Source organism: Nomascus leucogenys, chromosome 15 (assembly GCF_006542625.1).
Source record: "Nomascus leucogenys isolate Asia chromosome 15, Asia_NLE_v1, whole genome shotgun sequence".
Classification (NCBI taxonomy): Eukaryota; Metazoa; Chordata; class Mammalia; order Primates; family Hylobatidae; genus Nomascus; species Nomascus leucogenys.
In genome coordinates, this window is record NC_044395.1 from 95,456,987 (window position 1) to 95,484,683 (window position 27,697).

A 27,697-nucleotide genomic window follows, 5' to 3' on the forward strand; every position below is an offset into this window, starting at 1 on the left:
TTCACAGCCTAAGACTCAAGATCTCACAACAACAGCAACGACAGGTAAACTGCTTCGTCTTTTGCTTAACAGCTCTCCTGGATGTCAGATCTTTTAGTGTTAGGGGAGAAGACGTCCATTATCACATCAAATCTTCTTCATCATTCTTAGTGAGAATAGGGTCTCGTACCACTTCATATATCAGAAAAGCCTGTGGATCTGGGGATATGATTGATATTCTTAAATGTCTTGTATGTTTTCTTTTTGGCAATGTGTATATAGAATCGGAATGATTTTTCCATCAAAAGAAGGAAAAACTATGAATCAATAGTTTTGAATGAATGAATGAAATTATGAAAAACGACAAATGAATGAATTGACTGTGTGAATCAATGAGAAAATGTCCTTTAGAAAGAAGTCTGCTGGAAAGTGCAGGCTTCTCCTTTCTGCTGATCTGATTCTCACAGCCAATGATAGGAGAAGGAAATGCAGATTTCTCTCATCAAAGTGTAGGCCCTGAGCCCTTCTTTGGACACTTAAAATCTCAACTGTAAAATGTAGGAAATGACCTGTTGCTCCATATCAGAATCTAGGCCTCTAACAAGCTCCCTGGGTGTGTGGCTTTTAGCTGTATATCCCTGCAAAGTGTATTGATAAAGGAGCTTTGGGGAAAAATGATTCAAAGCATGTAAAAATGGGAGATTATGAGGACACCTTCATTTATTAACTTTCGTTGATGGCCATATTTCAAAATAACTAGGCATTCTTTCTGCAGAGGGGAGTAATAAACATGGAAAAATTATTCTTTACATTTGTTTGCCTTATATGACATTGGATAAATTATATTCTTTACTTCTATAAATAATCGTAAGGAAAATAGTGCTCATGTTATGTTATGGTTGCCATATCACAATGTCTAAGATCATGTAGGGTGGGGAGAGGGGATAGAGAGATTGCAGAATAAAGAAAATGCTATTTTTAAATGTTGACAATATTTATCTTCATAGGACTAAGAATGTGAAGGAAAAGGTCTTTTTGGCAGTGTTCCATCTTGGGTCATTTTTGGGCTTTCTTGATAGCTGAAAAAAAAAATCTAACTCACCTTACTATTGTGTTTGGAGATGATGGTTTCAGCCTCTCTGCTTGAACTTTTTCTCAGTTTTTTGTCTACTGTTAGCTCATATTCTTCCAATGCACATTTTTGGGCATTATTGGTTACAGAAATGGCAGTCTTTGGAGATTTTTAAATCAAGACACTTGCTTCTGGTCTTATAGCGAGATCACTGGGGTCACTTCATCTCTGTCTTTCCTGATTGATTATCCTATTTTCAAAGAATGAGCCTCAAAATGTCCTGTTCTGCTTTGCAAAATATCGTTTGACATAAGAAATTACCTTGGGCAAGGTTCTGAGAGGATTTGGAATCTAAATGGAGAAAAGTGGAGAGGCATATTTTTCAATCTTCTACTTCTATGTCATTTTCCCTGTGGGTTGGATTGTTAAGATTATGTATCTATTGCTGGCAGAAATATCATATCCTAAATTCTTGGAGAATGACATGGGTTGCCCAAGATTGTATAGAAGATTAAGGAGTTAGGACTCTGAAGAGCTGGGTTTTAGAATCATAAACTCTCAGATTTGGAAAGGATATTAAATGGTCTGGTTCAATCAACACTTCTAATCATTTAATCTCTTACACAACTTTCCTGCCAAGTGATCTTCCTGACTATGGGAAACAATACTTTATGAAGAAGCTCATTGTTGGATAGTTCAGATTATTGGTTTTTTAAATCCAACATTTGGAAGAACATTAATGTCCCTGAAATTTTTACCACAGATCCTAATTTGGCCTCATGGATCCAAAGACAAAAAATTTAATCCCTCTTTTACATTATATAGACCTTCAAAATTCAAAGACGCTCTCATGTGTTCCTGGAGCCCTCGCTCTTGCTAATTAGGCTTCTGACTTCAGACCAGTCAGAAGCTCTGTCCAGCACAATTTTTAAATCTTTAAGATCAGGAGCATGAACCAGATGATATTTAAGATCCTTCCCCCTCTGACATTCTATAAACTTCAGTTTGAGTCTCTGAAAAAATTGGAACTTTTTTGCTTTTTCCCTTTCTTTTCACCATCTATATCAAATATAGATGATTCTCTTGAGTAGTAAAAGAGTAGAAGCATATTCAATGCTATTTCTTAGGAACTGTTAATTAATCTTTCAACAATCAATTCAATCATGATTACAACAGCTTTGATGAGCACTAGTGCTACAGCAGCTGAGAGAGCAACCAAGAGGCAAGAAACCTGGGATTGGTTTTCATGGTTGTTTCTACTATCAGAGTCAAAGAATCATCTTCACACAACAACACAAATGGCTGGTAATGAGTTATTATTATCTCATAGCGTATGTTTTCTTGACAGCCTTGAATAATTTTGATTGACCTCTGGGATGTTATTAAAGCCTAACGTTCCTTCTATTCTCACAAATTTTCGTTATGACTTTAGAAGGATCATTAACTCTGGTATCTGTTTGTCTGCTTGTATGGCACCAATAAGCAGATTTCTTCTTTCTAATCTATGGATTAGTATAGCCCAGGAGAAGGCTAATACAGAGACTAAGAAACGGGAATGTTTTTTTAACGATATGGCAAAATTGTGACTCTGAAAGATCATTCATGTATATTCTAAAATTACCACAGTCATAAAAAGTCTTGGACTTTCATGAGGAAATAGCATAGCTAGATCTGAAAAAATATAGAAAATCTTCATCAATGGAACTATTCTTGGGGTAGACACTAATCATATGAAAAGACAAATGCTCATTCCCTAAGATAGCCTGAATCTCATTTAAAATGTAGAAAACCCCTTTTTAGTAAAGAGACGTCTTCTACAGTAACCACTGAGAAGAAGTGGAAGTTTTTCATCTCCTTTTTTTATTCAAAAAGAAAATGAATTTCTCAATTTCTCAACCACAGTTCGCTTTAGTTAACCCCTTTGATTGCCTAATAATGCCAAAAATGATTTCTCTGTTAATTGGCTTCACGTTTTTGCTCTATGCTGAAGTAGTGTTGGGAACTGCAGTGTAGCTTCCATCTCTGTTTGGAGGTACACTGATCTGAACTGATACTAGAGAAGATAAAAAATGAATTAGCAAATTGTGAACACAATGAAATGACTGACGTAGGTGTAGATTCCAATATTTTTCTGAAGGTGTCTTGACAAGAAAAAAAAAAAAAAAGGAGGCCGGGCGCAGTGGCTCACGCTTGTAATCCCAGCACTTTGGGAGGCCGAGGCGGGCGGATCACGAGGTCAGGAGATCGAGACCACGGTGAAACCCCGTCTCTACTAAAAATACAAAAAAAAATTAGCCGGGCGTGGTGGCGGGCGCCTGTAGTCCCAGCTACTTGGAGAGGCTGAGGCAGGAGAATGGCGTGAACCCGGGAGGCGGAGCTTGCAGTGAGCCGAGATCGTGCCACTGCACTCCAGCCTGGGCGACAGAGCAAGACTCTGTCTCAAAAAAAAAAAAAAAAAAAAAAAAAAAAGGAGGCACGTGTGAAACCTTTCCATTCTGTTCTTGATGGCTTGGCTTTAATGGCATATGGTTAATGAGTTAATAATAAACATATCTGAAAGTGTGGGGGAGTTTTCATTGGCCTTTAAAAACTTATATGGTGAGATTATGTCCACACTTATTCTTTCAGCTTTCTTAAAGAGAATATTCAGTTTTAAAGATCATAGCCACTTGTTTTGAGATTTATGTATTAGCTTCGGAGATCAGAACATAAGAATTTGGGGTATGCAATCAACTCCCTCACTTTCTTTTAAAAATCCTGGGAAATCCATTATGTCTTCTGTGCCTGATTTTCTTCCTTTGCAAATGGGTTTCCTGGCGTACAGCTCAGCCACTAATGCAAGTCACCACAACAGGTACATCTTCAAATACCATCTCAGCAGGCTGGGAGCCAAATGAAGAAAATGAAGAGGAAAGAGAGAGACACCTCAGTTTTTCTGGATCAGGCATTGATGATGATGAAGATTTTATCTCCAGCACCAGTAAGAATAATCAATTACAGTACAGCCATTTATGCAAGGCTTATTGATTAATCTGAGTGATACCAAATTGTATCTCTCTTGAGAAGTAGTTAATGTGAAAAATGGGTGAACCTGTGATCATACGTTAGTTATATCTTGATGAGATTATGGAAGAAGAAATAGAATGTTTTGAGAAGTGGGGAAAATATCTCACAAAATTTCTCTTGTCTCATGTTCTTCCTGTTTTATTTATCTATGAGGTCTACTGCTACAGATTGTCTTTGAATGATCAGGCTTTATCAGAGAATGACATTAAAACAGTACAAAAAATGTACATTGTGTACTTACTGTGCTAGGTGCTGGAAACACAAAGATGAAAAGAGCCAGAGCCTTTGCCTTTCAGGAGCTCATGGTCTGTTGGAGCAATAGACTTGAAGAATGTGATTAGGAGGGTATTAATTAAAAGTTGTAGGCCAGGCGCGGTGGCTCACGCCTGTAATCCCAGCACTCTGGGAGGCCGAGGCGGGCAGATCACGAGGTCAGGAAATCGAGACCATCCTGGCTAACACAGTGAAACCCTATCTCTACTAAAAAATACAAAAAATTAGCCGGGCATAGTGGCGGGCACCTGCAGTCCCAGCTACTCGGGAGGCTGAGGCAGGAGAATGGCGTGAACCCAGGAGGAGATCGCACCACTGCACTCCAGCACTCTAGCCTGGGTGGCAGAGCCAGACTCTGTCTCAAAAAAAAAAAAAAAAAAAAAAAAAGTTGTAGATGTTCCTAAATTGAAGGCCCTAAAGGCTTAAATGATGGGAGCTAGAACTCAAGAATTATCTTAGTTAATCAAAACCCAGCTGAGGTCAAAGGAACAAATCCAGAGTTTTAACAAATGAGCTGCACACCAATATAGCAGAAAGACCTTGAAGGGAAGGGCAAATGTCAGGTTAGCTTTAACAAGACATTGCCACTTATTAAAAGCAAATAATAAAACCATTATTGGTACATAATAGTATCCAAATTTTTGACAATTATAAAACTTTTTGAGAACAAAGAGATGGAAATTGAGCTTTAAAAATATCCTTGAAAAGTTAAAAACATGCAGAGATTGGTCTAATATTCTGCCAGATTACTGAGTTTTCCACACATACCTGTAAAGACTTAAGATTTTGCTGAACAGAGCTGAGAATCCGGAACCTGACTCCATCACAGTTCTGCTTTTCCTTAGAAAAAAGGCTTTTGGGGTGCTGTGTGAGCTCCCCCAATTCACTGAAGTTCTATCCATTCCATTAAAACCTGAGAATTTCATCCTCAAATGGACAGAGAAGAAAGGGTCCAGAAAAAAATAGGTTAGGCCTTGAAGGCATCTGAGTATATAACATTGATATAACAAATACTCGAAAGGAACTAGAATTTTCTATCTAAACTTTTAAGTGATTTTTTTTTTTTTTTTTTAGACCCGACACCCCTCCAGATCTTAATCTATGGAATAAGAAAATTCCTTTTGGTAACTTCAGAACAAAAACCAAATAATGGAAAACACTGGAGTTTTTTTTTATTATTATTATACTTTAGGTTTTAGGGTACATGTGCACAATGTGCAGGTTTGTTACATATGTATCCATGAAACACTGGAGTTTTACATTACACTGTCTCCTGTGTTCAGGATGTGGCCCAGCTTTGCAGATTGGGCGCATTAGTAAAGACATGGTCTTGATACTGAAGAAATTAAATTCCCTTGGGTAGTAACCCAAACAGATCTACCTGCAAATGAATTGTATGGTCAGGCTTCAGGGAAAAACTTCCCATGGTGTTTTTGTTTTTGTTTTTTAATTTTTTAAATCTCTGTGGCATATTTTTCCAATTTCTGCTTTTCTTTTTTTTTTCTTTTCTGCTTAGCACCTATGGACATAATTCAACATGATGCCCTCTTTCTTCTGGAGGGGTGTGATAACTGCTTGATAATAAGCACTTTTTCATGCTTATTGAGAATGTGGTTAATGATTCTAAACTTGATTTTTCATAACTTGTAAAATAGAGCTGACAGTATTATAGTTCTGAAAACAGTTTTGTGTTATTTGGGTATCAAAATAAAGTTTGAAACAATTAGGATGGATTTGCAAATAACCTTTTCACAAAACACATTGATTCAGATTTTGTCATGATCCTTCTGTTAGGTGCATCTCCTATTCCAGCCCTAACAGATTGGGTGACAATATCAGGGTGCTGGTGGATGTACGCCTCTTTCTTTCCAGTGTGCTGCTATGATGGTGGCTGGTTACCTGTGGTGTCTTATTTTCTTTCATTGGCTATGAATGGCTTGCTCATGACATATTTTGTATTTGATGAGAATACCATAGTGTTTGATAAATATTCAGAAACGTATCGCTAAAACATATGGCTATTCTAGGTATTCTTTTTCAGAATCATCTATAGGAAAGCTCTGGCTGCTCAGGCATTTCTTTCCCCACTGAAATTACTAACAACATAAAGTGATTATCGTGGTATAACTTTCAGTTATCTGCCTCTTCACCCGGAGGATCTACAAATAGCACACAGTGACTAAGTCCCTGGGCTTTCAAGTGCAGAGGGATACTACAGACTGCATGGATGGGCAAAATGGCGCCTTTGGTTATCCTCGGTGGAGGGCTGGTGTTTTCAAAGCTGTCCTTCCTACTGCTGCAGCTTCTTTGACTGTTTTATCTGGAAGATCTCATGTTCTGAACCCCAAGGTATTCTATGACAGAATGCAAAGGACACTGAGATGCTTACCAATATGGCTGAATTAAGCTGAAGTCACTCTCCGCTTTCCCTCCATTTCCATGCAGCCATCTATACAACCTGCTATAGATGATTCATTGCATAGTCTACAGAAGCAAGACTATGCGCGGGACAAGTGGCGAAGGCTCAAGAAATAACATTTTTCTAACTGCTTCAATCATCGTTATCACAGTTTCAACCACACCACGGGTTTTTGACCACACAAAACAGAACCAGGATTGGACCCAGAGGAACCCAAGCCATTCAAATCCGGAAGTGCTACTTCAGACAACCACAAGGATGACTGGTAATGGGTTGTGTATATTTAATGAAAGATTTTTTTCCCCTCAAAGCCCATGATGCTGCAAAGGTCAATCATCGAGACACAGTGGGAAATTTAGTTAATATCTGATCAAGAAATTCTTAGTGGACTTTTATGAGGATACTTAATTCCATTTAGGAGTCATTTATCAATTATACCATGTGGGCACAGGATTTTTTATGTTGCTTCATTATAAAAATGAATATGTATGAATGGTTTGTGGTGCTGCCTTTGACAAACTGATCATAGTGGAATAATAAGGGAGAGTGAAGAAATTCCAAGCCCATTGATTTTCTCTTGAGACCAGTTAGGTAAAGTCACTCAAAATTTTTGAGAGTGGATGCTCAGAGGTAATACTTTGGCATAGAATTGTTAAATAGCATGCACTTTAATGGAAGAACAGAATCATTAAAGATTGGTTGATAACCAGTCACAGTGTATTTAACCATCATCACAGCAGATGTAGACAGAAATGGCACCACTGCTTATGAAGGAAGCTGGAACCCAGAAGCACACTCTCCCCTCATTCACCATGAGCACCATGAGGAAGAAGAGACCCCACATTCTACAAGCACAAGTAAGCAAGATGGCGGTCGGCAATTCTGGGTTAGATGAGTTAGTGAAGACATTCCAGCAATAGGGAAGATTTTGTTTAGAAATTGGCCACATCTTCTATTTCCACTCAGCAATTTCTTTTATTCTTAGAGCTGAAAAGCTGCCAAACCCGCACACAAATTTTAAAAATTGGAAGGAAAATGATAACTCGTCAGGTTGCCCAAAGGCCAAAATGTTTTAAGAAGTAGATCTAGATACAATTTTTGTGTTAAAGGTTCCTAGAGGTTCCATTTGGGTAACTTGTGTGTGTTCATTGAAATGTGTGGCAAAGAGTGTGTTCTTTTGGTGCTTAGTAGTGGAATCTGGAAAGAACGCTTGTCAAGTGAATTGATCTTTGGAATCCTTATTTTCTATGAAGGTCTTTGATGAATACAGTTTCTTTTTTGCATTCTGTCCCTGACTGTTCTAATAGAAAGACATCTCTTGTACTCTTTAGAGCAAAGTTGGTAGCTCTTATGGTCTACATTTGAATTCTACCACTGCTTCTTTTTCTGTTTTTAAGCCCAAGGTAACGGGGAGAGCTTTGATGCTCTTACTGTTATTTCTGCTATTATGAAAACTTCTCAGGTTTTCTAAAACAATCTCAAGTTGCAGCAGTGGACTGTGAGAATAGGGGACCCCCTCACTCCCCAAACATAAGAAGTATGTGCTTTTCTTCTTTTAACTATCCCACTGAGATATGTCTATCTTATTTGGAATAAAAGTATTTATTTTGGAAAACAGCTTTTTAGCATTTTTAAAATGATGATTCAATTGTCATTTTCTCAGCCCTAGATACACCTAATGGGGAAATGTGAGCAATAGCCACTTAAAAACCAAAGGGCTTTGGGAATCTATGGCTTGAGGGGTGTCTTCAGGCAACAAAAGAAAAGTTTCAGGTACCAGCTAGGATAGAGGTTAGACATTGTACTGAATATGTCCAGCAGACCTTACATCCCATTACAAACCCCAGTAGATGTGATGTATATGTAAGGCTTAGGGGCTAAGTTAACAAAGAAGTCTGACAAGAAAAGGAAATACAGAGGAAGCATAAATCTCTTTGGAATAGGATTTTGTTCCACTTCCTTAGAGCCCTAACATATCTTAGAAATTATTTTGGACAGTTTGTACTTAAAGACAAGAAAGCTACTTTAGAGACTTGGAAATAATGAGCCTATTGTCAAAAGGTGGTGCTTGCGGGGCATTAGGGCTAGAGGGTTGGTGAAAATTCAGACGGAATGTAACTTGACAAAGAGAAGACAGCAACAACTGTAACAATTATCTTATGAATATTTGCGAAACTCAAAGGGATCTGATTGGTGACCTCTTGGCTTTATCAAATTAAATCACAACTTCTAGAAGAAAGTCAACCTTCATCTTTTACAATAGAAATCATATGTTTTGCTAACCCATTCCTATTTCGGCTGAAAACAATAAATGGTTATGGGTACTTAAAAAAATCATTATGTTTATAAAATTAGTGATAGAAGGAGTATAGTGTTCTATACAGTCACACACATACGCTTCCTTATTTCTTTTATTTAAACTTTGAGTAACATGGCAGTCTATGTTTGGGTCAATTTTCTCTTTTTTTGTAATTACATTCAGTGGTTTTTCTAACTTCATTATTTATTGGGAATTAGTGATTTAGTCAGTGGGAGTTTTGTAAAACTTAAGATTTTGCCTTTTTTCCCACTCCTCCTGGATAACCAGTTAACCCAATAATGGCTTGGCCAATGGAAGGGTAAAATGAGGACGGTTTTATTTTTTAAATGTCATTACTAAGATAAGGAAATACAACCATTTTTACAAGTTGCAAAAAAGTACTCTGGCTTGGCAAGTTTATAGGCTCTCATTTTCTTGATAAACTAAAAAAAAAAAAAAAATTGCTACAAACTGCTATAGACAAAAGTGTTGGTGGCTTTCTGACTTTTCCTGAAGACGCCTTGATGGAATTTTATTCTCTTGATTTTGTCCTTTCTAAAATGATGGTTGAAATTTTAAGCCTGTCACACACTATTATTTATATAATGCCTCAAACTGGCTTGGATAGTTTTCGTCAACTGAATTAATTTTGTTAAAAAGTGATTTTAGCAATTTTAGGTGCCATGTGGACATTACCACATAATATGTTAGTGGAATAGCATCCAAGCCATCCCAACATCTTTCCTGCTGGGCAAATCCACTGCTGGTGCATTTCCAGTGTGTGTGATTATGGGTTACATGACCACCATTTGAGAAGGTCTCCTAATGCGCTGATCTTGTCATTAGTTTTTATACAGTATTTTCCTTTCATCAAAATGACTGGAGCAAAGAGGTTATTCTTTGAATGGTTTTCTCAGACAGGGTATATGAAGCCATTCACTACAGTAAAATAAAAATAATAATTACTCATAGAACTATGAGAATTCATCAGCTATGGTCTGCTTAGTCCTATGATTTTGAACAAATCAAAACCTCTTTGGACTACAATTTTCCCAGTTGAAAAATTAAACATTTGGATCATTTGATTTCTAATATCCCTTTTAGAATATCAGTGGCCTGTTTCCTTGGTGCCTTTCTTTTTTACCTTCTCTCCCCATGTGTATCTGCCCTTAAAGTAGAAAGATATGTTGACAGCTATTGGCGAGGAAAATAGACAATTATGTCTCCCAACTGATATTCTTCTCACAGTCCAGGCAACTCCTAGTAGTACAATGGAAGAAACAGCTACCCAGAAGGAACAGTGGTTTGGCAACAGATGGCATGAGGGATATCGCCAAACACCCAGAGAAGACTCCCATTTGACAACAGGGACAGCTGGTAATGGATGGTTTAACAAGTAAATTCGGATGGAAACTTCCTTTTGGGTTAAACGGTAGACATTGAGGACATTGAACAAAAGGACACTGGAGGAATTGTCACAAGATGTTAGGTTACTTAATAAATCATGCTGCAGTTCACACAGAGCCAAACCTTAAAGGTTCATAACAAGTCACCTGAACAGGAATGGATACAAGCCAGTTAGGAATAAGAACAGGAAACACGGGGAACATGCCCTTGAACATGTCTCTTTCCCATCGAGTTTTGGGCATCATCTAGTGAGATTGTAGCGGAGGCCCTGAAAAAATATCCCCGTCTGTTGTATAAAGGAATCTACTCTATAATGTGGGTCCAGACTTTACAATATGATTCTGCAAAGTCTGGCTGTGAGAAAGCATTTAGTCAGAACTCCAGTGTTTGAAGAAATAGAGCCAGACATTATGTGAAAAGTGACACCTGTCTGATGTCATCTGGCCTTTTGGCCATGCCTGTTCAGTAATTTGTTTTTGAGTGTAAAAAAGTCATCTTCTCTATTCTTGAATTGTGAGATTGTGGAAATTGGAATCAAGTCTTATCATCATCTCTAAGTGATACGAGATAACTTGGCTCTGCAGGCTCCCATGCAGGATTCTTTTGTCTGTGTGACATAAGTATTAAAATATGTCCTGCCTTATAAAGAATGTGAATTCCATATTCTCACTTGGTATCAGTGAGAAATATTCCCACATTTCCATTTGCAATATAGAAGATAATGCATCATGTCCTTCTGGGGCATGGCAAGTTCTAAATGAATTCCTGGCAGAGCAATGGATTCTGTGATTGTCTATGTGGTGTGGTTGTTGCTAAGAGGATGCTATTGTAATCTTTTCTACCTATACTTCTTCATTGGCTCAGAATGAAGCAAAGCATGTGCTGTTTTCTTATATGTCATTTATGCCATAAATCCCATTGTTAGAAGGTAATGCTTCTAACGGATTCCATTCATGCTTTTGAGATAAATGGCATTGACTTTCATATTGATCACATGGAAAGCTGTTACCTGATTCCTTTCCTGAGATCACTTCCAGCCTAATGTGCATTCGGCTGGAATATGGTTGTCTCAGAATAACATAATGCACTCGGGCTTTTATACTTCTGCCTTTAGGGGACTGTAGCAGCATGGCATGGGTCAAGAAGTACTTCTCCTTCATCTTCCTTTGATGCCTGTAACTCATCCTCTCTGCACTGCAGGAGTTGTTAATGCTTTTGTGTCCTCCAGTTCACATGCTGATTGCTAAGAAGAAAATGAGCATGAGTGAACCCAAAGCTGCTGAAACATTCTGCATTTATGCAACTTCCTTGCCCTCTATACAAGGAAGATGGTTTCATTGTCTTGTCTAGAGAATAAAGTCTTTTTTAAAAATAAAATCAGTGTATCCCTGACCAAGCGTCCATTAACACTTTGACAATTGCTCGAACTGCACGGTCACAGCAGCCTCAGCTCATACCAGCCATCCAATGCAAGGAAGGACAACGCCAAGCCCAGAGGACAGTTCCTGGACTGATTTCTTCGACCCAATCTCACACCCCATGGGACGAGGTCATCAAGCGGGAAGAAGGATGGGTAATAGCCTCTGAGATTTTTATATATTATGTTTTTTGAAATCCACTGAGTGACTGCTGACTATTTTTCTAGAAATATGCCCTTGGTTTTAGACCAAACTACTTTCCTGAAGGACTTGAGGTTTTTCAAAAATTAGTTTTCTTGGTAGGAGTGATATGCGTATTCACCTGAATATGAAGTTCCGAGCTGAAAGTAAAGAATTTAGCACGAGAGTTGGCAAAAGAAAACATTTATTGTCAAAATATATCTGTGTGAGGCAGTAAATAATAGATGTGAAATGAATGTTGCCAACAATAAACGCTAAAGAAATTCTGAGAACCCCTCCCCGCCCACCACAGCGTCACAGAAAGGTGAATTGGCCTTGGTTTATGAAAAATAAAAAAAACCCTGGATAGTCAGAGAAAGGAAGTGGGTGGTGGGGGTTGCGGGGGGGCAGTTTTCCTAAGAAGGAGACTTCTGTAAGGAGAAACGTGAAGGAAGAAAAGCCAAGGAATGAATACATCAAGTGATTGGATCCATTTTTCACAAGGGTAGATGTGTTTGAATGGCTAGGCAGGGGCCATTATGTTGAGTGACTTTAGTACCACAGGCAGACCCAGCACACATGGGTTTGCACATGGCAGCTGGAGCTCTGAGGACACCCATGGGGGAAAACCAAGCCAGGCAAAGATCTTCAAAATCAATGTTAATTCTATGTACTGATGAAGAGAAAGAGATTCCATTAAATTAATGAACATGTCAAGGACAATACAATTGGCTTCAACTACACAATGGTATGATGACTCTTGAAGGACTCTACTTATAAGAGGGAAGATGAACAAGAGTCTAGAGCCCGTCATCAAGTGGGACTTTTTCTGGGAGAATGTCCATTTGTGGTTTTGATTCAGGTTAGCACTTGCTCTTGTTTGAAATCTGGTATAATAGAGTCACCACATTTTTGTCCTACAAAGATCTTGAATATTTTAGTGTTAAATATTTAGTGTTGAATCTTGAATATTTAGTGTTGAAAGGCTGCAGTGCAGACCTGGGTACCCAGTATTCTGGTGCTTCTCTGGAACTGATTAAATCTCCCCCAGAGGCAGTGATGTGGATAGACTTTGACTGAATTGACAGCCAGAAATATCGATGCGGTTTACTAATTGTTTGGCCTCTGTTTCACTCAAGACTTCTTATTTCAGCAGAGTAGATCTGTGATAACTATTAAAAACAACATTTACAAGTATTTCAGTGAAATTTCTGCACTACTCAACATTGTACACATTAAATTTTAAAGACCGCTTATACTTGGGTTTTTGGGAAGAATAATTCAATGACATCCACTGCTTCTTATTTCTTGCCCCTGTACACTTTCTGTAACTCCACCTAGGTGGTATTGGATGACGATTTTGTGTTTATTTGCATATTCACTTTGTGAAGAAAAAAAGACTAAAGGGGGGAAGAGGGCTATTTTTAAAAGCCCCTTTGGTTGGTAAGGGGGAGGGGATAAAATGGTGCCTGAGCCAGCACACTTTGTCTTTTCTCCATGTGTCAGATTGCATGTTTCTATAAAAAAGGCAATATTTCTGTCTCTCTGCAAGATTTGGGTGTTCCATCGTGCACTCATGTAGAGTCCTTCCAGACTCAGCAAAAACACGCATCATAGCTTTCATATAACTCGGCCCTTCAAGGAAAGCCAGTTACTTGTTGTGGTGCTCTTTGATGAAACAATAATCTATCTCAGTTCGGGAGTTATTGTCAGTATGTGCTTTCTTTCCTCCTGGCCAGATGTGAATATTTAAAAAAATCAGTTGTAGACCATAAGCCACCTTCAGGTAGTGGTTTGGGAAATCAAGCAATAACACTAATATTGATTCCTTCAGATATGGATTCCAGTCATAGTACAACGCTTCAGCCTACTGCAAATCCAAACACAGGTTTGGTGGAAGACTTGGACAGGACAGGACCTCTTTCAATGACCACGCGTAAGAATAACAATGCTCAGCCGCTTTATTGACTTGTATTCCTGCTTCATCTCTTACTCCCTATTGGCCAAGGTGCAGAGCTTTGGTGGTGGAATGGTGCTATGTGGCTTACCTCAGCCCAGAGCGTGAAACTGTCTTCATTGTCTGTATTTCTTGTGGAGGTCTCTCAACCTGATTTTCCCTTCATTTCTTTGTGCCTTCCAGATTCAATGACTTTGTGTTTTAAGAAAAAGTAGGATTCTATTCAACTCCATTTTCATTCTCTAAGTAGTTATGTCAGTGAAACACAAGCCCACTTCCAGGATAGTGATTTCTCTATGTTTTAACTGACCATTTCCTTTCAATGTCCATTTTTCCTCCAGCCAGTGCAGAAGAGGGGTAGGATTGCTTGCATGGTTGTAAAAAGACATTTTTGGGGCCAGATAATCCTAGAGATCACATCAGTTCTCAGAGGAGAGGCAAGGCATGTTATTGACAATCAACAAAGGTGGCAGGATCCCTGGAACAACAACAACAACAACAAATTGCTAGTATCTCTTTCTATCACTAAGAAATGTTCAACTTCTACTAGCCTTAATTTCTACTATATGTGCAGGGATGTCCTAGAGATCAGCCTAAAGTCATTCATAATTTCTTTGAAGAATACAAAAGAAATCTAGAATTAAGAAGGTCCTATTTTACTGCTTGCCACACATAATGGGCAGAGTCCTTCACATGAGCCCTTTAGGCAAAGGAAAAAAATCAGCAAGCATGTATTGATTGTCAGCAATGTAAATAGCACAGCGTTAAGCATCAAAGGAGATGCAAATAAGCCTATGAATGGCGCTTGCCAAAGAAGGACTTATATTGCCATTTTATGTCACTGTTGGCTTTTGTTCTGACACTGGGTTTGGGATTTGGTGACTGTCTTTCTCCTGGTTGTAATATTTATTTGGTGGTGGGCATGGCTTATGGGTGTGCTTTATGAAGTTTTTGCACCTGCAACTCAGAGGTCAGTACCTTTCTTAAAAGAACACAAAAGAAATAAACTTGAAACAGTCCAGGTGATTTTAGATATGGGCAATGGGTCAACCTCAGATTGATATATGTCACTGAGGGCCCTGTGTTTGCCCAGGCAAGCGTTTCCTTGGTGCAGTGATGAGAATCCCCATACACAGGTGAAATTAAAAAAAAACTTAATAATAGAGTAAAATGGTAACTTTAATTTAATGACCTTTACAAGGTAGCTAAGTATTTCCTTGTATAAATTTGATCTGTGTTACTTGAGTAGGCTATTCTAGATAGGCTTCTTTTTCTTTTGTGGTTACAGGTAGACTACAGGCTATCATAGTGTTCATTTTCCCTACAGTCACATTTCTTGACACAGAGTTAGGTGCTTTTGATTACTGATAGGAGCATTGGGATTCAAATATTCTTTTTTCCATGTCTCTGTATTCTCTGATTTTCTGGAGTGACAGGGAGCAATGCTACAATTGCGCCTGGACAATCCAGGATAGGCAAAGTTTTGGCTCTTGTGTCTTGTGTTTGCCACTTTACCTTTGATGATTATACTGAGAAATAAAGGGTCTTCAGAACCAACTAGGGGCAAAATAGAATTCTTCTGTATATTTCTATCAATCAGAGGAGAATGGTGTGCACAAACCTTGGTCTTCCTATGCACCTATCCATCTGACTCTACTCTAGCTAGATCTTCCCTGCTAGCAGATACAGGATTTGTACCGTAGCTTCAAATTAACACTGGATTCATTCCTCATTGAAACAGAGCAGAGTAATTCTCAGAGCTTCTCTACATCACATGAAGGCTTGGAAGAAGATAAAGACCATCCAACAACTTCTACTCTGACATCAAGCAGTAAGGATTATAAAACCTAGTTGGCTTCAGCTGTTGATAAGAATCAATCAATTATGGGTACTTTTGCAGTGTCTTTGGTGGAGGTGCATCCATTAGCTGCTGTTACACTGTTACTTTTAATCAAAAGGTGCGTCTGGTGGTGGTTCTCTGATTTTCCTGTTTTATATACCTCTTTGTACATTAAGTGCAAACTACATTTCTTAATCTTAAAAGTTGGGTTTCTTTCATTCTAGAGTTAGTGATTTGTTTTAACAATAATGGATTGCTTATATATGATTTATTTTATTTATTTTTGTTAACTTGAGATCTTTCTAACTTTTTTATGTGGGCATTTAAATTTAGTGCTATAAATTTCCCTCTTACTACTGCCTTAGCTGTGTCCCAGAGATTCTGATACGTTGTATCTTTGTTCTTACTAGTTTCAAAGAACTTCTTGATTTCTGCATTAATTTCATTATTTACCAAAAAGTCATTCAGGAGCAGGTTATTCAATTTCCATGTAATTGTATGGTTTCGAGTGAGTTTCTTAGTCTTGATTTCAAATTTGATTGCGCTGTGGTCCAATAGACTGTTTGCTATGATTTTGGTACTTTTGCAGTATGATTTATAATTGGCATAAATGTCTGATTATATCACTTTATATTCCTCACAATAATATTGTTTTGTCTTTTGTCCTCTGGACCTCCATGGTGCTGATGACTAAAAAGCAGTCCCTTCTGGAAAAGAAAAGAATAATTAAATAGTAGCCTCCGGCCTTTGAAACCATGCATTTCCTATTCTAATTGCAGGCAGCAAAATTTTATCTTTCAATCCAATGGTATGTTTCCTCCACTACATCAAAGATGAATCCAATTGAGAAAGAACTCAAGATTATCTAGTACCTCAGCTGACTTCAAGATCACAGTTGTAGTGACATAGCCTTACCTAATAACCCAAGCAGATGTTGCAACAAATGCCAATTCTGGGTATTAAGATCACCAAAATCTCTTCTGTTGAGTGATGTCCAAGTGGTGTCTATTGCAAAATATTTATTCTGTTCAATAGTATGACAAACTTCACTCTATTGCTCCCTATTTATGGATAACAAGTGGAAAGCTTTTGCAGCAATTGTGTGTTCTGGAGACGAGCACATGGTGGGTGGTGATCTTACAAATACGGGTTCATCACTGATTCCACCTCCACACAGATAGGAATGATGTCACAGGTGGAAGAAGAGACCCAAATCATTTTGAAGGCTCAACTACTTTACTGGAAGGTTATACCTCTCATTACCCACACACGAAGGAAAGCAGGACCTTCATCCCAGTGACCTCAGCTAAGACTGGGTCCTTTGGAGTTACTGAAGTTACTGTTGGAGATTCCAACTCTAATGTCAATCATTCCTTATCAGGTAATTTGGCATTTATTATCTAGTTTGCTTCCTCTATGTAGAGAAACAATATATCGTTTCATATTACAGAGGACATTTTCTGTGTAGTCTGGGATTGGACTAGTTTGTGATATGGAAATGTCTTTCATTATCGGTTATCAATTCTAGTGCAAATAAACTTGGGCATATTTTAGATAAAAGAATGCTTCCTTTTGCCAGTGTTTTTTCCATTTGTCTGTGTTTGTATGTATGTGTGTGTGTGTTGTGTGTACAACTTGGCTGTTATGATGGAATTGCTTTCTTTGTCTTATCTTGTGATATTTGAAGTTGAACCACATGAAACTGATATTTTTGCAGGTCAAAATAGTCGAATTTTAGCAATCCCATTTAATTCGACTAATATACGCTACTTATTTTGTAAGGTTTTATCCTACAGGTGAATAATTTCTATATACTAGTATCTTTGCTCTGAAATTATTATCTTGTTTTGGTGATAGATTGATCAGTTTTACTTTTGGTGATGGATAAACCTCTTCTAGTTCTGATGCACACTTAAAATGTTCATGATTTAATCTAGTATTAATGAATAGGGACCACTTCTCTTATTGTAATAGTGAAGAGAGGACTGAAGATAATTTATTCAATGAAGTTTGACACGGACCTAGAATAAGTCTTTTTCTTTCTCAAATAAGTAGTCATCTCTGCTTCTGCTTTTCTTTGCTTCTCCATTTGTATTAAGAAATTAACAGTGAAGAAAGGGGAACTGGAAAACGCCCACTGTAGTGAAGAAATAAAAAACAGATTCTGTCTTCCTAGTACTAGTTTTTCAATTGCTTTGTAACACAATCACTAAGGCATATTCAAGATTAGAGACTTTAGATACGTAATTTTGGAGTGGAGTTCTTCTCTCCTCCCCCCAAAAAAGAAAAAGAAGAATTTATATGTATGCATATATATATATAATCTTTTTTTTTGAGACGGAGTTTCACTCTTGTTGCCCAGGCTGGAGTCCAATGGTGCGATCTTGGTTCACCTCCACCTCCGCCTTCTGAGTTCAAGCAATTCTCCTGCCTCAGCCTCCATGAGAATCCAATATGTAAAACAGATGACGGTTGTGATGCAGGGACAGAAAATTCAGAATGCCACATGCTTGGCCTCATTTCTCTGGGTGGCCTACCCCAGAGCTTCAAGAAAAACAGTTTAAGAAAATGCTAACTTCAGCAATATTGGCAAGACAAAGCCCCTTATACTCCTTAGTTCTTTATTCAGCATTGTTCTTCTCTCATTTATTAAAAATTCCAAGTACCATTGTCAGTATTCTTCAGAAAATCTTATAGTGCTGTCTCATTTCTCTTGGCAAAAGAAAGCCTGTTGTGCAACCCGTGAATTTAATTTTTTTTTTTTTTTTTTTAAGAGTCTTGCACTGTCACCCATGCTGTAGTACAGTGGCGCCATCTCGGCTCACTGCAACCTCTGCCTCCCGGGTTCAAGTGATTCTCTTTCCTCAGCCTCCTGAGTAGCTGGGATTACAGATGTGTGCCACCAAGCCCGGCTAATTTTTTTATTTTTAGTAGAAATGGGGTTTCACCATGATGGCCAGGCTGGTCTCGAACTCCTGACCTCAAGTGATCCACCAGCCTCAGCCTCCCAAAGTGCTGGGATTACAGACGTGAGCCACCATGCCCAGCCATGAATTTAAATTTTAAATGGCAATTTTAATAGTCACAGTACCCTAGAATGCTTATAGCCTAATGTTAGTAAATCAAATGCTGTTTACAAAACTGATATTCACAGACACTGATTCCTTCTGATTTCCACAGTGGTACGGACAGATTTTCCATAATTCTCCATGGATTAGACAATTAAGTCACCCAATTCTCATCCTTGGTTTTCTTCAAAAACACTCACCCACATAAATCTCATTTATGTCTATGCATTTTTCTCAGTCTTTACGCTTAATATTAAGAACTAAAGCATTTGTTGAAGTGAGCGGATCACTTGAGGTCAGGAGTCTGAGACCAGCCTGGCCAACATGGTGAAACCCCGTCTCTACTAAAAATACAAAAAATTAGCCAGGCATGGTGGCAGGTGCCTGTAGTCTCACCTACTCAGGAGACTAAGGCATGAGAATCACTTGAACCCAGGAATTGGAGGTTGCAGTGAGCCGAGATCGTGCCGCTGCACTCCAGCCTGGGCGACATAATGAGGCTCCATCCCCCAAAAAAGAACTAAAGCATTTAGAATCATGGTGGCAGTGGTGGTGGTGGTGATGGTGATGGTGATGGTGATAATGATGGTGATGGTTTGGTGATGGTGATGGTGATTTTGGTAGTGGGAGTATTGGTGTGGCATTTCAGCAAATGTTGTTTTCATTTGTTTTAACCATCAGCCAAGGAACAAAGCATTCTGTCTCTTCAATATACTTACACAGGTGACTAAGTGTCACCCGCTTCTACCTTCTCTAATGAAGGAAATGGTGATGATCAGGTTACTATAGATTCCTTATGAGGTGCCTTCATAATGGATAACTGTAGCCATTTTATGTAAGCATTGTCCTGTGATTTAAAAAAAAAAGATTCCAGTATACTTTTGAAAAATGGGGGTGGGGGAGGGAGTTTTAATATGCTGCATTCAAGATTTGACCTATGGATTTAGATTTTAGCAATTCATGAGGTTGTCTTAATCTAAAGCTTTCTGGTGATGGATGTTTGAGAAGTTAGGATTATATTAACTAGTCATGTTGAAACTACAGATTTAACTTTAAAAAAATTATTTTAAACTTACTATAATACCCATATTCCAATACACATTATTCATGTTAGCTATCATCTCACCATTTCCTTTTTTACTTATTTTCAATTTTTTTTGAAAATAAGCAGTTGACCTTTCTCTTTGAATCTTTACATCATTCAATCCCAAGATTCCTTATTGCATACTAATTTCCTGCTGCCAAGAAATCTCTGTTTCATGCCCTAAGCCAGAGTACGCCCATTTGCAGTGATTACGTTTCTCATGACCCAATTCATATTGTCCTTATTTAAAATGTACAATGTCTAGTCTCAACCTCATACCTGCAAAGATATCACAGTATTTTTGTTAGCGTGTTCCTTACCACAGTTCTTGGATTTCTACCAAAACAAAGTTTCTACAAAACTTCCTGTGGTCATCCTTCTTAGCCTTTGCTGCCCCAGTTTCCTTAATTCTGATTAAAGCTCTAGCTCATTTATCAGTGGATTAAGCAATGAACAGTAATTAATATTGTGGACCCATTCAAAGCTGTTTTGCCATCACTTTTTGGAATACCTTAAAAAGACTAAACTTTGTGATAGGCTGTATAAGAATGCAAATGTAAGGAAATGCAGATGGGAGTGTAAGTGAAAACATGCAGTACTGACCTTCCTGATTGCTCACTACAGGAGACCAAGACGCATTCCACCCCAGTGGCGGGTCCCATACCACTCATGGATCTGAATCAGCTGGTGAGTTCAAAACTGCTTTAGTCATTTACTGTTATAATCGTTGAGCCTGATGACGACTACCAACGAAGTATGAGTCAGTGTCTCCAGAGAAGTGGTTCTCAAACCTTCTTAGCATACATCACAATTGCAGGGAGGGCTTATTAAATCACAACGCTGGACCCCACCCTTAAGGTTCAGTAGGTCCGGGTGGAGCCCAAGCATTTGCATTTCTAATCAGTCCCTGGTAATGCTGACACTGCTGGGACAGGGATTGCACTTGAGAACTACTGCTCTGGAGGAAAGCCTTGCATCTGAAACCCTCAGGAAGAATTCAGGCAGTGTCCCAATTTAACATTGCACTACACCAGAGTGATTAAGAGCATGAGCTTTGCAGCAAAAATGGCCTGAGTTCAATTCCAGGCCCCCGCATATTAACTGAGCAAGATGCTTTAAAGGGTCTGAGACAAAATTTCTCAACTAATAAACTTGGAATAATGACAATTGTCACAGGACATTGTTTCAAAGACTAAATGATAGAATACATGTAAAGCATTTAACATAATCCTGGCACATGATATCATCACTGGTATTTGTTGGGAATTTACTGTGTGCCAGCAGCATCTTTCTGAACACTTTACATGTGTTAGGTTGGGCCAAATGGAACTGCCATTATTATAGGTCACGAGCAGGTCCATATCGGCCAGTCGCGGTGGCTCCTGTAATCCCAGCACTTTGGGAGGCCGAGGCAGGCGGATCACGAGGTCAGGAGTTCGAGACCAGCCTGACCGACATGGTGAAACCCTGTCTCTACTAAAAATACAAAAATTAGCCGGGCGTGGTCGTGTGCACCTGTAATCCCAACTACTCAGGAGGCTGAGGCAGGAGAATTGCTTGGACCTGGCAGGCAGAGGTTGCAGTGAGCCAAGATTGCGCCACTGCACTCCAGCCTGGGCGACAGAGCAAGACTCTGTCTCAAAAAAAAAAAAAAAGAACAGGTTGATATCAGCAAATTCATGGAGTTTATCTAGTATTAACTCTGTGACATAGGTAAGTACTATTATTATCCCCATGTTACAGATGAGGAAACTAAGGCTCAGATAAGGTAAGTAACTTGGCAGAGTTGACAGGACCAAGGAGTGATGGAGCCACCTTTCAAGCTTGGAGGGTCTTATATTACTTCTCATAGCACAGTCTGGAGAAGGCATTCCATAATGACCATAATTACTGCCAGGCATGAATTCTTAAATAGACTCCTGTTTGTTGTGATTCAGATCACAGCCCTACAAACCTTACCCCAGATTGCAGAAGTCTGACATGAGGTAGGTTTACTAACTACTTCTACTGCTGGGCTACTGGGAGGTTCTGCCAGTGCTGCCTTACCGTGGTCTCCCTGAACATCATAAATCCAGGTGACCCCATGTAAATGATTTAAGCCATATCAATTATTGTCTTCCCTTTTTATGCCCAAGTTTGAGTGAGGCTCACCATCAGGTTTAAATGTTTATACACTGAAAACAAATATGAAGATGGATATTTACATGGTGGCTTCCACAGTAACTCTCTATGGAGGAGCACTAGGAGGTAGGGATTCATTAGAAATGCTTCTGAAATAGAGACAGAAGTCACAGGTTCACTGGGGACCTTAGGCAGGGCACTTAACCTTTCCCAGACTCAATTTCCTTGTTAGTAAAAAGGAGATCAAATCATCTGCCTCAGTTGCTTCCTAGAGTTCTTGTGAGGAAGACAGGGTACCAGAAGTGTGAAAGTACTCTGAAAAAGTAGGGAGTTATTAAGGGGCATGATCTCTAAAACCAAGAGACCCCAGCCACTCTCTAAGTGTGATTCTTTAACCATCAGTGTGGACATCACCTAGGAACTTGTTGGAAATGCAGAATCCCTGGCCAACCCAGACCTACTGAATCAGGATCTGCATTTTAACTATACTCTCCCACCCAGGTGGTTTACATGCACATTAAAGTTTGGAAGCTTAGACTGTGCTAGACTGCTTTTCTCACCATTGAAGCCAATCGAACGATCTCTGTGCACATGTCTCAGATTACATGTCATCTCCCAACAGGAATATCAAGTGCTCCTCTTTGTGGAACTTGCTATTGTGGCCAGTCCTACCCTGGCTGGATTTGTAGACATCTAGGGCACAAGGCAAGACCTGCTGTCTCACATCCATCCTCTGTGGCTTTTGCTTGAAGTGAGAATCAGGTGGACAGGAGCCAGTCTCTTTTGTTTGGCTTCTGAGCAGGTGTCTATTGTTCAAACAGGAGGTTTCATCTTGTTGCGCGCACACCCAGATCTTTTCTTGCTGGGAGCACTTCTTTTTTTTTTTTTTGAAAATCAAAATAAAGAGATTATGATCCATTAATGGCCTCTTTTTTAAATATCAAAGGCTTCTGTGAGTCAGAAAAAAAAAAAAAAAAACAGTGAGAGCGACTATACCTCCTGGGGAGTTTTCACTGCCAAAGATCTTCGGTTTAGGTGGCCAGTGTCCCATGACTTGGGCAGGTGAAAACCTGCCAACCACCAAGGACACTGGAAGGCATGTAGGGAAAGGGCCTTGGACTGTTTTGGAGGTTTGTAAAGTCAAAGGCCACTGTCAACATAGGATGGGGGATGTTGAAACACCTAGATGTCTGGTAGGAACTTGTTTTGCTCCCTTTTAAGTTTTAACAAAACCATCAAATTGCATAAACAAGAGACATCCTGTCCTCATATAACCATTGTAATCAAGATTTCAGTGTGCACAGCCTAAAGTTTGGCTCCATGAGGAAAGCTCTCATTTAAGACCCCACCGTTTTCATCCATTGATCAGCCTTCAGGATTCTACAGTGGGCTTCCATTTGGTAGGAAAAAAAAGAAGTTCATTTTGGTGGAACACTTTCAAATTTTGTTTTGAAGCAATGGAGGAAGAATTTTTAAAAATCCATGAAGCTTTCATTTGATGAGTCTCTTCACAAGATGTCTTAGAAGTTTCTTTTTTAAAAAAAATTGTTTATTTATTTATTATTTATATTTTTAATAGGGACAGGATCTCCCTATGTTTCCCAGGCTGGTCTCAAACTCCTGGGCTCAAGAGATCCTCCTGTCTCAGCCTTCCAAAGTGCTGGGATTACAGGTGTGAGCCACCGTTCCTGGCTTCTTAGAAGTTTCTTTTAGAACCATTGTGTCTCCCTCATTTCGATAGGCCTCCAGTTCTAACTTGAGGATTGTCTGTCTTGTGATACTTCCTCCCAGTTTAACGCATTTTGTTTATTTCCTTATTTTGCTTTTTAGCAGTAGAAAATGTTGATTCTTCTAACAAGGTGTGTTTCAGTAATATATTAGCAGGGAATCTAATAGGATGATTTTTCATTGTCAGAAAGGGCCACTGCCGCCAAACTCCTTATTTATTTATTTATTTATTTATTTATTTATTTATTTATTTAGAGATGGAGTCTTGCTCTGTCACCAAGCTGGAATGCAGTGGCACAATCTCAGCTCACTGCAACCTCTGCTTCCCGGGTTCAAGCAGTTCTCCTGCCTCAGCCTCCCGAGTAGTTGGGACTACAGGCACATGCCACCATGCCTGGCTAATTTTTGTGTTTTTAGTAGAGACGGGGTTTCACCATGTTGGCCAGGTTGATCTCAATCTCTTGACCTCGTGATCCGCCCGCTTCGGCCTCCCAAAGTACTGGGATTACAGGCGTGAGCAAACTCCTTGTTTTATAGTGTTTATGTTGGCTTCTATGATGCTACTGGATGAGATTTTCAGGTTCCCTTTGGGCTTTCTGGAGCATGTGAGTCCCCTGGGGGTCTTGTTAAAATGAAGATTCTGATGTGGTAGCTTTGAGATGAGGCGTAAGATTCTGCATGTCTAGCGATCTCCACAGGTATGCCTGTCCTGATGGTCCGAGAGCCGCACTTTGAGTAGCAAGGTCCTAAATTAAAAATAGAAAATAACAACCACACACAACTACCAATACCGTGTACTTCTTTAAATCTCTGCAAAATTATGATGAACAGCATTCTATTATCCCCACCTTACGAGTGTGAAAAGGAAGACTTGGAGAAGGTAGATTGACCCAGCACACATGGCTGGTTAGCAAGGGACAGCGGTGAGACTCGAATCCAGGATTGTCCAGCTCTAGACCCCAAAGTCCTGAACACTGTGCAACACTGCTGCTGAGAATTCTCATGTTCCTTGATACAAAATAACATTACTAAGCCTTAGCCTTAATCAAACGAGGTGGGGGGGAATATCTTTTGTGTAATGCTTTATAAACATCTGCAGCTTGAATCCATAAATGGCTTCTCAGTGATTCAGAATGTGGAGAGCTGCCCTTTATGCAGCTCCACAAGGAACTCATGGTTATACATTTCAAACTTTGGTTGAGAGATATTGTTTTTCCCCTTAGGACACTCACGTGGGAGTCAAGAAGGTGGAGCAAACACAACCTCTGGTCCTATAAGGACACCCCAAATTCCAGGTGAGTTTCAAACTTTGAGGCAGAAAAACACGCTGAAAGCAGCTTTCTCAGAATGTCCCAGCAAGGAAGAGGAGACCCGTTTGAAAGCACATTCTCTGCAATGCCCAACATATGAATCCAATTGCTCCTCTTTACAAGTTAAAGGATGAATGAGAGTACTACAGCCTCTTGGTAGGAAAAGATGGAATAGTCTTTTCTTCCTGGGTTCTACAAACTAGCTGAGCTCATACTCAGATCTATCCCTGGCCTGTCCCAGAGAAGTGCCATGTTAGTTACTAAAGCTTCCTTCCTAAATGAATGATCACCAAGAGGACCCCATGTCATACCTAGGTCCTTTCTATCCCAATCCAATTTCCACTTATTTCTGGGGTCCAAGGTGAAGCATGTAATTTTCCTCTTACAATTACAGACAGGAAGGAGTTAAAAGAGGCATTTATGTTAGATGGAGTGAAAATTTTCTTTTGGTTCCCCAACTGATTTTTTTTGGTTGAGGGACCGCCTGCTGATGTGGACGGAATAAACTTTTCAGAAAGTACGACATGTGCAGTGAGAAGGCTGGGACACTTGGTTCTCCTGAGCATCAAGACAAGGCATTTGTTGCAAATTCTTTATTTGACTTGGAATCAAAATTGTTTTGTCCTAGAGAATTACTAAAGGGAAGGGTTCTCCTAAGGTTGTAAATTACCCTTTTAATTCTCTCCTCTTCAGAGGTCTCCAAACTGAGCCTCCCTTGGGGAAAGAGAAGAACGTGGCATGCACCGTTCTCCTTTGCCCCAGCTTGCCTAAGCACACCTGAAGACAGACCAGACAGAGAGAGGGGTGGGCTGTCCCAAGGGAGAGCATGGGGGAAGCCTTAGCTGTCATCAGGCAGCAAGATTCTTCCCAGCTCCAGTGACAGTGCAGGTGGGACATCTCAGGGCTGGAAACCAGGGCCACGGTGGGCAGGAATAGAGAGGAAGAACAGAAATGGGGCCCTCCTGTCAGTCTCCCCCCACTTCTGACTGTACCTACCTCTCCAAACTCATCTAAACCAGGAAAACGTGAGGCAAATGTAGTGCTGAGCAGGAAATCAGAGATAAACCAAAATTTCCAAGAAGAAAACAGATAATGAGACTTTCCATGTCTCTTCTTTCTCAAGCCCTGGTTCATTGCATACATACACAACCCACTTTGCAACTGAATTTTGTAGAGTTGTCAAGTCATATTTTAGTCCTACAAGAGCCTGATTTCAAAATGTGTAGAATATTAATCCACAAGTGATATGTAATTATTGAAGACATTTGAAAAAATACAACTAAAGAAAATAATGGAAATATAAATCAATTATTATCAATCTCACCATCCAGAAATACCATGGTTACCATTTTAATATACATCTTTTTTTTTTTTTGAGATGGAGTTTCGCTTTGTCGCCCAGGCTGGAGTGCAGTGGCGCGACCTCGGCTCACTGCAACCTCCGCTTCCTGAGTTCAAGCAATTCTCCTGCCTCAGCCTCCTCAGTAGCTGAGTTTACAGCATGCCACCACACCCAGCTAATTTTTGTAGTTTTAGAGATGGGGTTTCACCATGTTGGTCAGGCTGGTCTCAAACTCCTGACCTCATGATTCGCCCACCTCAGCCTCCCAAAGTGCTGGGATTACAGGCGTGAGCCACTGCGCCCGGCCTTTCCTGTTATTTTAAAATGTAAAATATATACCAAAATGTGATTACACCTTACATGGTGTTTAGCAAACATTGCCTACTGGTTAACCATGGCTTCCATGTCATTGAATATTTCCTCCTTATATTGTAGTGCGTAATGCAATAGATGTACCCTAATTTATTTAACCAATCCTTTATTGCCTCCATTTTTGTTTTTTAATACAATGTAAGGTGGATAGGTGGATGCTCTTATACAGGAAAAAATGTTCCTTTCAAAAGAAGCCTACATTTCCTTTTATGTGTTTAATAATATTATACCAAAGGCATCTACAAGATTCAACAAGTCATCCTGTCCTTTTTTAGAAACATAGTTCTCCTGAAGGGACTTGAAAATCCTGACTGATGATAAAAGATAAAAGCAAGAAGGCTGTTGGACAAATACTTACAGCAAATTGCTCTTCCAGAATTACCTGCCTATTGGCTGGACCTATTGGCCAGACCCCACTGCAGTGCTGACTGTGGTGCTTGTTTGAACTAGGTCAATTATAAAGTGCATTTTTGGTTTTACAAAGTGTGTCTCTGAAGCTCATGCATGTCATTTAATTTACTCACACCAGAATGGCTGATCATCTTGGCATCCCTCTTGGCCTTGGCTTTGATTCTTGCAGTTTGCATTGCAGTCAACAGTCGAAGAAGGTAAGGGGCTGTCCTGGGGGCTTTCAACTTGGAAAGGGCATCATTTAAACTCAGGCTTTATATCCTTGCTGCTCAGAGCGTAGTCCCTGGAACCAGCAGCCTGGGCACCATGGGAGTTTGTTGGAAATGCACAATCTCAGACCCAACCCCAGAC

At 39.5% G+C, this 27,697-nt stretch overlaps 1 protein-coding gene across 5 annotated transcripts in view; it reads left to right on the forward strand.

Moving 5' to 3' along the window:
- Positions 1-27,697, forward strand: part of CD44 (CD44 molecule (Indian blood group)) — a 92,741-nt gene that overhangs the window by 54,618 nt on the left and 10,426 nt on the right. Inside the window, exons 6-17 of one of the 5 annotated variants that reach the window (XM_003254413.4) lie at positions 2,228-2,356; positions 3,906-4,031; positions 6,961-7,074; positions 7,550-7,666; positions 10,357-10,485; positions 11,957-12,088; positions 13,948-14,049; positions 15,812-15,901; positions 17,088-17,291; positions 20,687-20,749; positions 25,135-25,206; positions 27,465-27,543. In XM_003254413.4, coding sequence (XP_003254461.2) covers positions 2,228-2,356; positions 3,906-4,031; positions 6,961-7,074; positions 7,550-7,666; positions 10,357-10,485; positions 11,957-12,088; positions 13,948-14,049; positions 15,812-15,901; positions 17,088-17,291; positions 20,687-20,749; positions 25,135-25,206; positions 27,465-27,543 — 1,357 coding nt within the window. The remainder of the gene's footprint in view (positions 1-2,227; positions 2,357-3,905; positions 4,032-6,960; positions 7,075-7,549; positions 7,667-10,356; positions 10,486-11,956; positions 12,089-13,947; positions 14,050-15,811; positions 15,902-17,087; positions 17,292-20,686; positions 20,750-25,134; positions 25,207-27,464; positions 27,544-27,697) is intronic. The other 4 variants (XM_003254412.4, XM_003254410.4, XM_003254411.4 and 1 more) reach the window with 4 other exon arrangements.